Source organism: Caloenas nicobarica, chromosome 2 (assembly GCF_036013445.1).
Source record: "Caloenas nicobarica isolate bCalNic1 chromosome 2, bCalNic1.hap1, whole genome shotgun sequence".
NCBI lineage: Eukaryota > Metazoa > Chordata > Aves > Columbiformes > Columbidae > Caloenas > Caloenas nicobarica.
In genome coordinates, this window is record NC_088246.1 from 38,336,603 (window position 1) to 38,349,637 (window position 13,035).

Sequence of the window (13,035 nt, forward strand, 5' to 3'; positions counted from 1 at the left end):
TGCAGATGTTATTTCTGAGCAAAAAAATAAATGAAGGCAGGGATGCTGTCACCATTGAGAAAAATCTGGAATGTTGTAACACTACGCAGTGGGACGTGCACCTTCATACAGCCAACGACATGAGCAGGGAGGGAGCTGCACCACCACAAGCTGTTGCCCTGTGAATCCCAAGAGCGCACAGTCATGGGTGATACTGAGGAAAAAGAGCAGGAACAGCAGCTCCATCCCATCCTTGTCTGCCTACCCACTGGCATCGTCAAAGACTGGAGTGATGGGTATACAACATGCCAAAGCAGAACTCAATGGGAGCTGGATAACTTACACCCTTTGATAAGCCAAAGAAATTGATAAAAATAGTTCTACTCACAGTCTCTTTAAAACCATGCCTCCTAAAACCATAATAAAACGATCTATGATGAGTAAGAAAAATGTACGAGCATGCTTTACAACAAACCTATCCATTTAATCAGACCCGGAAATTCTGGGTTTCACTTTTTTGCTCTGTGCCAGACATCCTCTGTGCCTGAGGCAAGTCACATTGCTATCACATGTACTGGTCCTTTCTCCATATGGTGACAAAGATGAGACTTCATGAGGTACCAGAATGCACATGCTAAAGCTTGTGAGGCAGTCAGACAGAACAGTGACAGGCATCCCAGAAAAACCCATAGAAGCATGTCCTCAATATTAATTCATTTTCACTAATGACATGATGTGCAGTACATCTCAGTAAAGGTTGCCAAACTATCAATGGACATAAATTTAAAAAAAAAATCCGTAAATGTAGAAACTGCAATATATAAACATGAAAAAAATTCCTCTTCCATTTGTTTGCCGTTCTCAGTAACTGCAGTGCATCCCAATTAGTCTAACAAAATCCATAAGAATCTGGTGAGTATGGAAGATAAACACCAAGAAAAGTCTGCAAAGCCAAAATTTCTCAGTTCCCACATTGCCAATAAAAGTGCACCCTTGTTCAACCACCTACACCAAACCTCCACCTTTTTCCAAATTTGAACTCACCTGCAGCAAGTTTTAAAAAACAAATTCACATTAGTCTGGGCTGAACATACTGAACTGCACTAGAGGTGCCACATCAAGTGTCGCACCAGCCGCTCTTTGTCTCGCACAGTGAGAGACGTACGTCCCGCTTCGGCTTTTCCTTTGACCCAACTTGCAGAACAAGAGAAGCAGCAGCGCGCTGCAGGGCAAAAGCACAGAGGCTCTACCTGGCATCCTGCCCGCAAACTAGAACAGATTTTGGTACCGTGTTGTTTTATATATAGCAAGGAGCAGGTCCCAGCCTTCTGCTCAGGCTTCAGATTTCCAAATGGTGTTAGAAGTAATTGCTTGTAGAACAGGCTAATTTTGAAGTGAAAGAGGGCACAGGTGATGGTGTGAGCAATACTGGCAGAGATGCTTGATGTCAATCAGGAAGGAAAGAAATATCTATGGACGGTCATGTGAATTAAAGCAAGACAATTTCAGATAGAAAAAAAAAAAGGTATAAATTGCATGAAACTGGACCTTCGCCCCTTTGGTGTTTTAGATCTTCCATGTCTCTCACTGTCCTGTTAACACTCACATGGGTGAACCTATAAATATTTGTAACCACATCAGAGTTATTTAAGGTTAAGTTATCAAAACTGAAAACACTAACTTCAGCCTCTCAAAATACTCCTGAGGGAGCATAGGGAGCAGAAGGGGAGGAAGGAAAAAGAGCAGTAAAGTATAAAACCTGGCAGACCTGAATTGCTTTACCATATAAAACCTGGATAAAATGCACAGTAAGGGAAAAAAAAAAATCTACATTAGAGCAAGCCAAAAAAAAAAGAGAGGTGAGAGGAAAGGTGTAAAGGACTAAAAATTTACAGAAAATTCTCAATAAGATCTCTGCATGTCAGCACTATGACTGAAGAGAAGGCATTTATTTAAAGAAACTAAAGATATTTTAAAAGGTTAACTATTACACACACTATTAGAAAACCATTATGGAGCAATTAACATGTTAAATTGAATAGAAAAAAAATCTTAAGAAAAATATTGTGTACTTACTATCATTCAGTGTCGTGAAGTCCAGGAATCGATATTCATAGCAAACATCTATCTTGGTTTCTACCTGGGGCCTCTTCAAAGTTGAATAGATATTACCAGGTCGTTTTTCATCATGCTTCTCTAGTTTGTTCAATCCACAACCCATTTCAGCGGCTCCTGATACAAAAAAGGTAGGGAAAGGAAAAAAGGAAAAAGTATTAAAACCATTCGTTTGGAGTTTTTTCTTTCTGGTTTCATGCAACACAATAGTACATTATGGTGATTTTTAGTTTTTAAATACAAGCTACCTACAAACTATATGTAATTGTATGATTAAATGCTCAGATAGTAACTGAAGTATATACCACTCATATCAACCCTCAGGCATGCTTTTATTTTATTGGAAAAATGACAGTTTAATGCATGTGTTTTACATCTTTCACATGTATTCAGTAGAATACTCCAGAAGACACATATTCCAAGACACATATTCCATTATAAAAAGGGGCTGAAAATGCAAAATAACTTGCTAATATAAGGGTTGACAACTTAATTTGTACATATGCAGTTACTATGAGAGCAGATAGTACTATCTTTTACAAAGATCTCTGGAACATTCAAATCAATATGTAGACTTGTAATTCAATGGAAAAAGCAGGTTTGCAGAGAACGAGAACTACCTGACTTCCTTCCACCTCATTTTTTCAGGTAAGCCACAGGAAATAATGGCACTTTGCAGAATTCATCTTCAAACCAGGAGAGGCACATAACCACAGCACTGGACTAGATAAATCTAGGTCTCTTTAATAAGCTGCCAGCCTACAGCGTTTTAAAGGATTACTCCTGACAACCATTTCTGCTACACATTAAATGTTTCTCAATATCCTGCACATTACAGCTCATCTGAGTATGAAAGAATGGAAGAATTGCTTGGTGAAAATACTCAGATGATCCAAATCCTCTCATTCCTCTTCAACAATGTTGGTCAGACTGACGCAAATTATTTCAACCAGCAGCGAGCATCAGAAGATAAAAAAACACACCAGCTGGCACCTGAGGTTTTTCATCACAAGCCACCCAACATCCTGCGCCCGCCTACACGGAGAAACTCTCGCTTCGGGGATGGGGAGGGACATGCAGAACCAAATAAACGCCCAGTAACAAAGATGGGGTCCTGTAGGCCACCCCAGGCACTTTGAGGCATGGGATCCATTCAGTGTAAATGTGCTGCATGAAGCATCATAAAGAGCTGTTGTTCAGCCTCCGTGCAACCTTCAACAGGCAGCCACGAGCACCTGAAAAACGTCAGTCATGAACCAGGGCTGCCTTTACCTTGACAGTTAATAAACCTAAAGCGGAGAATGAAAAACTAGTTCACATGTTCTCTGTCTACAGAGATGCGCTTATAAGCTTATGCTGCAACTTCATCCCCAGAAGAGTTTGGAAGTTAGTAAAATTTCCAGCCCAAACGTATTTGGAATCTACTTGTAGAAATTTATTTATACTTACATTGTGCTTTAACTTTTTAAATTTTTATCCCTCCCCCATATTTCCTTGTGAAGTCATTTTTTTGAATTTGCCCTGTCCCTTCCAGTGTTCCGCTAGGATAAATGTGCCCAAGCCCTTTCTCGTCACTTGGAAGATGAGATCTCTGCTCCCTTCACCAACCCACTTACTCTCGTTTTCATCACTCCCAGTTTCATTTCGCTACGTGAACACAGGTGACCATACACTCAAAATGTGATCTTAACAAAGCCTATTAAAACAACATTAATGCCTCCCTGGCTCTACTGCAAATAACATGACCAGTGCACCTAAAATCAGTCAAGGCTGAAACACATTGAGTTTACTGTCAGCTCCTCAGTAGTCAAAGTAGCCAAAGAACACAGCTAATTGAGGAGTTCCCAACCTATAACACAGGTCTTTGCTCACCCCATAGCTTTGCTCTACTCCATTGCCTTTCCACTACTCAGTAATAATCTCATCCCATGCTTCTGCAACTGTGTAAGAGCTGAAATTCATTTCGGGCCTAGCAATGGAGCCCAACTTCACATCACCTGCAGAGTCCATAAGTGAACATGTACAGCTTATTACAAACTCACTAGTAAATACATCAAAATAGGGCTGACCAACACATTAAACCTTAAAAAAAATGCCATAGCAAATATTTGATCACATGGAAGCTGGAAGCAGAAAGAACATTTACTAAAAAGACCTTCGGCATCAAGAATAGATGATGTTTCAAACACATTCCTAAACTTCAAATATTTGGGGATCCATCCAACAGATAACAACCTTCTTTGCTTATTTTGCCAGAAACTACATTATTTTAACCATTTCTGTAAATGAAAGCTAGGAGGCTGGGAATTTTTTTTTTATATTTAAGGTTAAAAATCCTGAAGATTTCTTTCCTCTTCCCCAAGATGATATTTTCTACCTTTTTTTTTTTTTTGAATGACAACTACTCCTGTTGAGTAAAAAAAAGGGGATTATTCTTTCATAAATACAGCAGCTTCTTTCTTTTGCTTAAGTCTAAAATGTTATTTACTTTAATATATAAAGGTAAATTGTATATTAATATGCCTAACAAGATACAATGAGTATTTCCATGATCTGCAATGGAACACATCCAGCAAGTATACTTGTGCTTGAACACACTGCGGAGTAAGTAACTCAGACAGCAGCCTTAGAGGGTGTATCAAATTTCATGTCTCAGTGATAGCCCAGTAATTCTTACACATCTTAAGTGTACGGTATGGCACTTTGTAAGGAAAAAAATTCCATTTCAGAGGTCATTAAGCAGCAGTGCCTGCAACCTTTAGTTAGACAGAGAGTCTGAAATCCACAGGACTCTTCAGACAGCGAGGGTTGCAGAAGGAGGCCCTAGGGACTCAGTATTTCACATCATGCAGAGTTTTGCATTCTTTCCTAAATTGGGGTGAAAGTGCTAGAAAATACAAGCCCGCTCTTCCAGCGGCAGCCATGGACACTCTCCTGTGCTTCTCCAGCAAACATGTCCTTTTGAGAAAACCAGTTTACCCTCATCGTCCACACAAGTAGCGATCTCTGTGAATGGCACCAACCCACAAGCCATTCAGCATGGAGATTCCTGCCCACTCGGGACTGGACTGAAAACATCCATTTTTTTGCATTAATTCAATGAGTGACTGCTTACCAGAAGACTGATTTTCACCTTCCTCCTGCTTGGCTAAAACTTCAATTGGTGTCCTTGAGGATAAATACTTCCTAATATTTCGTTAATTATAGACGATTATATTTATGTTACTAAAGCACACATATGGAAAAGGATGCTTTCACTTGAATAAAAATGAGGTGTCAGTAGAAAAACCAAGTTTCACAACATCGCAATCTTTTCCACAGCAATTAGGATGCAAGCACTGCAGCAGCAGAAAATAAATCTTAAGAAATAAAGTTATTTCAATACAGGAGTCTAAGCATTAAAAAAAATCCAAAGGTGTATGAAAACTTAACGTTTTCTCAAAGATACCAATGATGTGTGTATGACAAGCAACCACTGAATCACCAGATTCTGCTCAATGTTATCCCACAAACTTCCCACTGGGACAGGTTGCTTTATAACCTTCAAAGATTTTTAACATTAGTTATTACTCTCTTCCTTCCTTTCCTATGCAGCAAAGTTCAGCTGTTCAAAGTCTTTCCATCCTCATCTGAAAACATCTCCTTGCTTTTCAGTTACTAATCTAGCTGTCAACAGGACATTATTCACCTCCTTAATTTTCTACATTGAAGTTATCAAAGAATTCTGTAAGAAATGTTCATCACTGATGCATTCAAAGTAATCTAAACCCACTTCAATCCCCCTTTTCAGCAGCTATGTTGTTTTGCTATAAGGGATGCTTAAGGTTACTGTACTACATATATTTATCTTGGCTTTCTATACCCACATGTGAATTCTACTTTTTTTTATTGAGCATTAAACCAAAATATTACAACTAATATTCATTTTTTAGTAGAGAGTAAATTAAGAAACAATTCTTGAAAACAGTGCAAATATTTCAAATATGTCTTGCTCTGCAGTATGTTCTAAGTCAAACTTTTACTTTTTCATTAATGTAAAAATTCATTATCAACTCGCTAGTTCCAGCCTGACAAGAAACACCTTGAATGAGAGAAGTAACATCTAATGAAGAATACTAACCACTAAAATTAAGATTTAGCTATGGGCTCTTACAGCTACACATGCTGGAAAAACTAATTCTGTCCTCAAACTCACTTAGATCACAAATTAATCTTATGAGTGCTCTATGATCTTGATAATCTCTAAAACTGTTCCTGTGTTCAGCCATGTGATGATAAAACTAGAACTGAAACCCAGATCTAACAACAGATTATTTTTTTTTTAGTCTATATCTCATTTTAATTTTGCGAAACATGAAAAATAGAAGCTGTGATGAGTTGCAGAACAGCAAAGCCTACAGCCAACTAGTTCCTAAGTTTGTCTTGTGAATGACAGCAAACGTCCCGAATGGTTAGGAAACAAGCAGCCTTCTCCTGCAAACTGAGCTCAAAAATTTAACCCGGGGTTTTGTACATCCCAAACAAACACTCGACCTGCAAGCCACAGAATAAGTGTCTTGCTGCCACCTTCTCCTCCCCATTACTGTCCTTCATCGTGTATTTTAAGAGTAGAGGAGCATCTGGAGGAACAGGAAAGAAACCCACCCCTGCAGGGCAAATGACCTGCCCTTGAACACTCCTCAGTGCAAGTTTTACTGGAACTGGTACCATCCTCTGCCACAAAAAACAAAAAGCTACAACAAATTGTACTCAGCAAGCAAAAAAACCCCAGGATTTCCATTTTTAAACACCAACATGATTCATGAAAACGAGCATATCTTGAATAAAATATAGGAATTTTTATAGGTCTTTTAGAGATCCGCCAAGTTTTCAACTCATCATATCTGAACCTAAGCTTTGTTAAAATACTCTGTGCAGCTTGGTTTGCTTTCTCACTTGACTAACCTGTGTTCAAAATAGATGAAATACAAGTTCAGAATTAGCAAAGAACAACAACAAGCACAAAATAATATCATGTACCTACCAACTTATTTTCTTGATAATAGTGGCTCAGGCCCGAGGATTCCTTCTTAGCAGGAAAAGGGCACAAAAAGACAAGAAAAGAACCCTGCCTTCTCTCTAGTTTTTTGTTTGGGGCTTTTTTGGGAATAAATGGAGCTAATTTTCTGATGTATCGCTCCCTCCTTTCAGGGAACTCCATAACAATTTATCTCCAAGGAATAATAATGAAAATTACACTGAAATGTAACAGAACCCCATGGCTAATGGAAGCTTGAATAGATTACCAGACTAAGTAATTTAAGGGATGTTTATCAACCAAGTATATATTGGCTAAACAGTTTATTTCAACTATATCAATATTACGGAAAGCGTTGTGTCAATGACTACTTACAGAGGTAATCTGAAAAGGCTTCCTAAACCATTCTTTAAAATACATATAGTATTGGAGCCAATTGCTAAGCATATAGCATTGGACTGAATATTCAAATATCATCTAATATACATGTAAGTGCAATACACTACCACCTGAAATAGAAACAAGGTAATTTTCATATTTATAATGGCATCCAGAGAAAACGTGCTGTACAGGCAGATTATGTTAGTCAGTTTGATTTTAAGTGTAACTAGTGAGAATAACCCTGCTTGCATTAACTCATTTAAAAATCTTTCTTGTCCAGAAATAGTGACCTCGTTTCGTAAGCTTTATCATGAATATATTTATTTTTTAAAATACATATCGTAAGTCACTGTTAAAGCTCGTTTCACTTATGGAATACAGTGTTCTTACTGGGAAGTGCAGCAGCAAAACGAGATAACTGCAATGCATTAATAGGTTTTCCTCTCTATTTTGGTTAAGTCCTTTCATCCTGGTTCTTCCTTTCCTGGGTAATACTTAGCTACCTCACAGGGATGCTAGAAGGCTTTTACAAATAATTACAGGACCTCACGTTTGTTGTGCAGTAATGAGACGCACTTATTTTCTTAAACCATCACTCCTGCAATCCTGACCTTTCCATTTTCAAAATAATAAGCACTTCAGGCTCAGCTCAGTTCACTTGCTGGCATGTGGTCACTTAATTCTTCCATCCTTCCCAGCCTACAAAACACCAGAGTGCTTAGTTCCCCATTCAGCTCTAAACAAACCGTGAGAGAGCTTGCAAATTACGGCCCAGTCCCTTTCCTAGCATAGTTAAAGCAATGAAGCAGAAGCAGCGTAACAATGCAAAAAAAAAAAAAACCAAAAAAAAAAACCCCACACCAAACACAAACATCAGGCAGAGCAGCATAACCAAAGCAGAGGATTAAAAACACCAGACCTGACAAACTGGGTGTACAGGTAAACAAAGAAAGGAGAATAGTGTGCTAGGATGATCCCAGAATAGAAGTTCCCAAAAAAGCACCATGCTCCTGACATATCCCCATTTTTCCCACCCTGGCTCACCACTACAGTGGCTTTTTTTGAGATTACACCATTAAGACGGAAACTCCTAACCAAGAGATACCTACCTAGTCTTTCAAGAGTATCACCATACAGGTAACTATGTAAGCATATATTCAATAAATACCCTAACAATTTCTATTTGTGGGGAGGGATCAGTTGTTTAAGTAACTAACGTTTTGTAACTAATTAACCAAATAATTTGAAAGAGTCTGAAATACTTATTTTGAAAATACAAAGAACAATTACAGTAAATCAGTCCTATCTATTGCTGGATGTCATGACTGACCAATTTTTTCACCATATACTTACCAATTTGACTGGAACTATCAGGATTTTAGTCTTGCAGCTGATAACTAAATCACTGCTTATAGAAAGGCTGGTGAAAGAATAATCCCAGATTTATTCTTTATGATTGATTTTATTTAAATTAAATGGTAGAGCAACCCAAGTAAATCTGCAATTAAGGTTTTCAATTTCAAAAGGCAAATCTCAAAAACTAAGGGAACTCATTAGTGAGATGAATAGGAATGAAAAGTTGGAGGACATGAGCACAGGGGAGGTCTGGAACATGTTTAAACTGCAATATGAATATCTGCAGAATTTGTAACCCAAGGAAGTGACAAGAGAATTCATAAGAAGGTTTCCAGATGCAGCGAGATGAATTACCTAATAAAGAAGGAAAGGTAGAATAAGCAGAGAGCTTTCAGGGGACAGGGGAAGAAGAAAAAAGCTCAGCAGAGGAAACTACAGGCTTGGATCAAGAAACACCAGCATGAAATGAAATGTGCCAGAAGTCAAGCCCAGTTAGAGAGGCCAAAGATATCACAACCAAACAGAAGCAGGACACAAATCAGGAGGACTAATTTGGACTCATACCAAGAACTCTGGAAGACTTGTCGTGATGAACCGCAGATCCAATTCCTAGAATTAAAAAACAAACAACTGCACAGGCTCTGGTACCATCTCCCTGGGAGACAAGAAAATGTACTGCCTACGTGAAAAAGGGAGGAAAAAATAATTTGGCCAATTAAGACAATTGCGAGTCTAGCCTCAAGATTTTGCTAAGCTTTAGGAAGAAAACAAAATAATACATGGATAAATATTATATGGATTCAATAAAGTTGGAACAGGCTACCTTGATAGGTCTTATTCACAAGTCACAAAGAAAGCAGAGCCCTAGCACACAGCACTTCAAATAATGCGACAGGGTGATAACGTGATTTCAGCAAAATATTATTAGGTGCTGTTGTTTTTATTATAGTGTTCACAACACTAGTCTTGGGCTCAACTCTGCTGCCCTGGATGGCACACACTTACTTTCCCCTGTGCTGTCTCTGGTTGGGGAGCTACTTCTGTGGCCTCCCTGCCCAGCACCAGGAGCTGCCACCAGCTGCACGTAAATCTCTCTGGGGTAACAAAGCTGTTTTGCATGTGTGTGCATGTGGGCGAGAGGGTGGGAGGAAGAAAAGCAAAGAGGATCAGAGAACTGGTGGAGGACTAAGTTGTGTTGCGCTAGTGCTGGGGAGCAATCTGAGGAACCCTTGGGTTGGTGAGAGACCCTCGCTCTTTATCCCACCCACATCACCCTGTAACGCTCATCCAAAAGATTTAATACTTAGTAATACCATGATGCTGTCTTTTGGTACAGAAGAAGATTCAGATGGTAACAGACATTTCTACAAAATACTCTTAGGCAGGTATGTGGTCAAGATAAAGAAGTGTTAACATCACTGGACAAAGTACTGACAAAATTTCTGCTGAAATACCATGGCTGCAAACGTTCAAGCAAGATGCTTCCATGTGAAGACAGGAGAGTACTGAGATGCTAAGAAGGACTAGAGAACGACTCTCAAGAATTTAAGGGTAAAATATAGGAGCTAACATTTATTATCTGGCAAATTAAAGACTGAGTAGACCTGACAGAAGCATGTGTAGGAATCACAGACAGGAATCCAACTCTCCTTTAAAGTTAATCTCACACCACTCTGAACTCACAGAAAACAGATATGAAAAACAGATGCATATTGCAACGTATGCCTGCCCAGTAGCTTCAAGGACAGTGAGTAAAACCATGTCAAAACACAAAGCTAAGCAGACCTGACAGTCCTGTGTTTACTGTCTTTTGCTAGTTTGCCATGGAGTAAAACCCTGGCCAAACAATTAGGGGTAAAAGGTAAAGTGGTCCCTTGGAGCGAGGTATGAAGCTATGGGATCTCCCATGAAGTAGGGGGATGGAATAATAGTTAGGTGATCATTTATTCATTTAAAATACAGACTTCATCAATTTTGACTTTTATTCTTCACAAAGCTGTGGCTCCAGCTTTTCCACCAGAGATTCTAAGGCTACTTCATTATCAATTCATTATACCCTATGTGTTATCTGTGTTTCCCGGTACCACAGCTCAGAACTCCCCTAGGCATTTAATCACAGCTGTATATACTCATTGCGTGCTACATTCTCACCCTCGGACCAGGGGAATGCCAGCATTCAAGCAGTGGAAAGCCCCTTGTCTAATGTAACTAACTTGAGGTTAAGTTAGATTCCTAAAATAACCCTTCATTCTGAGACTTTTTTTTTTCTTAGAAAAAAACAGAAATTAAATACACAAGTGTGACCACTAGTGTTGTGAAAAAGAGGGTTATTGCCAATAACTTGTTATTCAATACCAGAAGCTGAAATGGGTTGGATTCATTAAAAATAAAACCTAAAAGCAGATGTACAAAAAGATTTCTCCTTGTAAACTAGAGATCAGCTGTGTCTTGACAAAGTTATTCTCCTACTAAATTAAAAAAGAAAAAAAAGGCGGGGGGGGGGAGGTTATGGGAATAAAAATAGAAGCGGCACACAATCATACCAGAGCTTCCAAACTTTGGCCGAAGACGTTAAAGAACGTATTGTCAGGCATGGTTATTTTTTTATTATTTTACATCTAACGATCAGTGTAGCACAACAGCCGCCCCCCCCGAGCCCCGGGGAGACTCCAGCGCGCTCCGGTCGGGACAGAGAACAAATTGCCTCCCATTAATTATTTGTCCGAGTTGGAAGTGTCACAGAAGAGCTCTAAAAGTCCACCCAGCTATATACCCCTTCTCCAGAAATACGGAGGCTGTGAGAAGTAGGTGTTCTGACAAGAATTTAGATAAACAAGAGATGTATTTCATGCTCAGACATACAACTGCTGACCCAAGGTCGCGCTCTCTCTCATTATTTTATAATAAAAACGTGCTGAAACGGTGTCATGTACTTAAAAAAATTACAAGATCCAGCCCAGCCTTTGAAAATAACAACGCTACAATCGCAAGCCCCAGCACAGCCACACGATGGCACGTCGCGGTACCGCCGCTTCCAGGTGCCCGGCGTGTGAGGAGCCGCGCCGGGCCGGGCGCGCAGGCGGGCGGGCACCCAGCCCGGCTCCCCTCACACCTCTCCGCCTCGCCCGGCTCTGCCTCACCGCGGCGGTGGCCGGACGCGAACAACCGCGCCGGCTGGAAGCGATTTTAAGCAACGCCGCCTCCGGTCCCCGCAAAGCGCCCCGGCGGAGCCCGGGGGTCTCCTCACCGCCTGGCAGGACGGCACCGCCCGCCGGCCCCGCCGCCTTCCCGGGCCTAACGGCCAGCGCGGAGAGCGGGGAGCTCCGCACCGGCCCCTCGGCAAACGGCGGGACCGAAGCGGGCGGGACCGCCTCCCCCTCCGGAGCAGCGGTTTACCGGCGCTGCACACACCGAAACCGCCTCGGGGAGAGGGCGGGAGGGAGTGCCGCCCCCCGGCCCCGGGAAAGCCTCAAGCAGCCCCTCCAAAGCCGGGCACGCCGGCCAGACCGGCCCCGCTCCGAACTTCGGGAGCCAGAGGATCAGGACGAGTCGGAACCGCGGAGCCGCTTTCCCCCGCTCTGCCGCGCCGACCCTGCCCGGCGCCGACCGCCGACCGGCCCCGGCCCCCTCTCCTGCCCCTCAGCAAGTTTACCCGCCGGGCCGGGCGGGTGCACGAGCGGTACCTGGGACAGGCGGCGGGCAAAGCGCAGCCCGGCGGTGCTGAAGGATGCCCGGCGGGCGGAGACGGCCGGCCCCGCTGACAGTGCTTCCTCCTCCTCCTCCGGCTGCCGCCCGTGCCCGCCCGCCTCGCTCCGGGGCCGCTCCCCTGCTGGGCTCCGCGACAGGGTGGTGCCGGGGCAGCGCCGCGCCGCCACACGGCCGCGCTGCCCGACAGAAAGTTTGTGCCGCGCAGCCTGGGGGCGGCGGCACGGCGCGGGGAGGCGCCTCCGCGGGGCCGGGCCGGGCAGCTCCGCGCCGAGCCGAGCCCAGCCGAGCCCCGCTGCCTGGCGCCGCGGCCACTTCCTCTTCCTCCGAGCTGCGGGGCCGAGCCCCGCGCCCAGCGACGGCCGCGGCGGGGCAGGGACACGGGCAGCGGCGCCTCCCGCCTGCGCCACCGACACGGCTCCAAGCGGCAACTGCTCCGCCCGCCGGCCAGGGCTGGAAGCCCCTCACTCACTGCCCGCCTC

General features: G+C 42.6%; 1 protein-coding gene across 2 annotated transcripts in view; it reads right to left on the reverse strand.

Annotated features, from left to right (window-relative positions):
• The window catches only part of RFTN1 (raftlin, lipid raft linker 1), a 98,894-nt gene extending 86,195 nt beyond the window's left edge, over nt 1–12,699 (reverse strand). Inside the window, exons 1-2 of one of the 2 annotated variants that reach the window (XM_065628866.1) lie at nt 12,532–12,699; nt 2,056–2,211 (exon numbers count right to left, since the gene is read on the reverse strand). In XM_065628866.1, coding sequence (XP_065484938.1) covers nt 2,056–2,200 — 145 coding nt within the window. In that variant the 5' untranslated portion in view covers nt 2,201–2,211; nt 12,532–12,699. The remainder of the gene's footprint in view (nt 1–2,055; nt 2,212–12,531) is intronic. The other variant, XM_065628865.1, reaches the window with a different exon arrangement.
• Between the last annotated feature and the right edge of the window lie 336 nt (nt 12,700–13,035).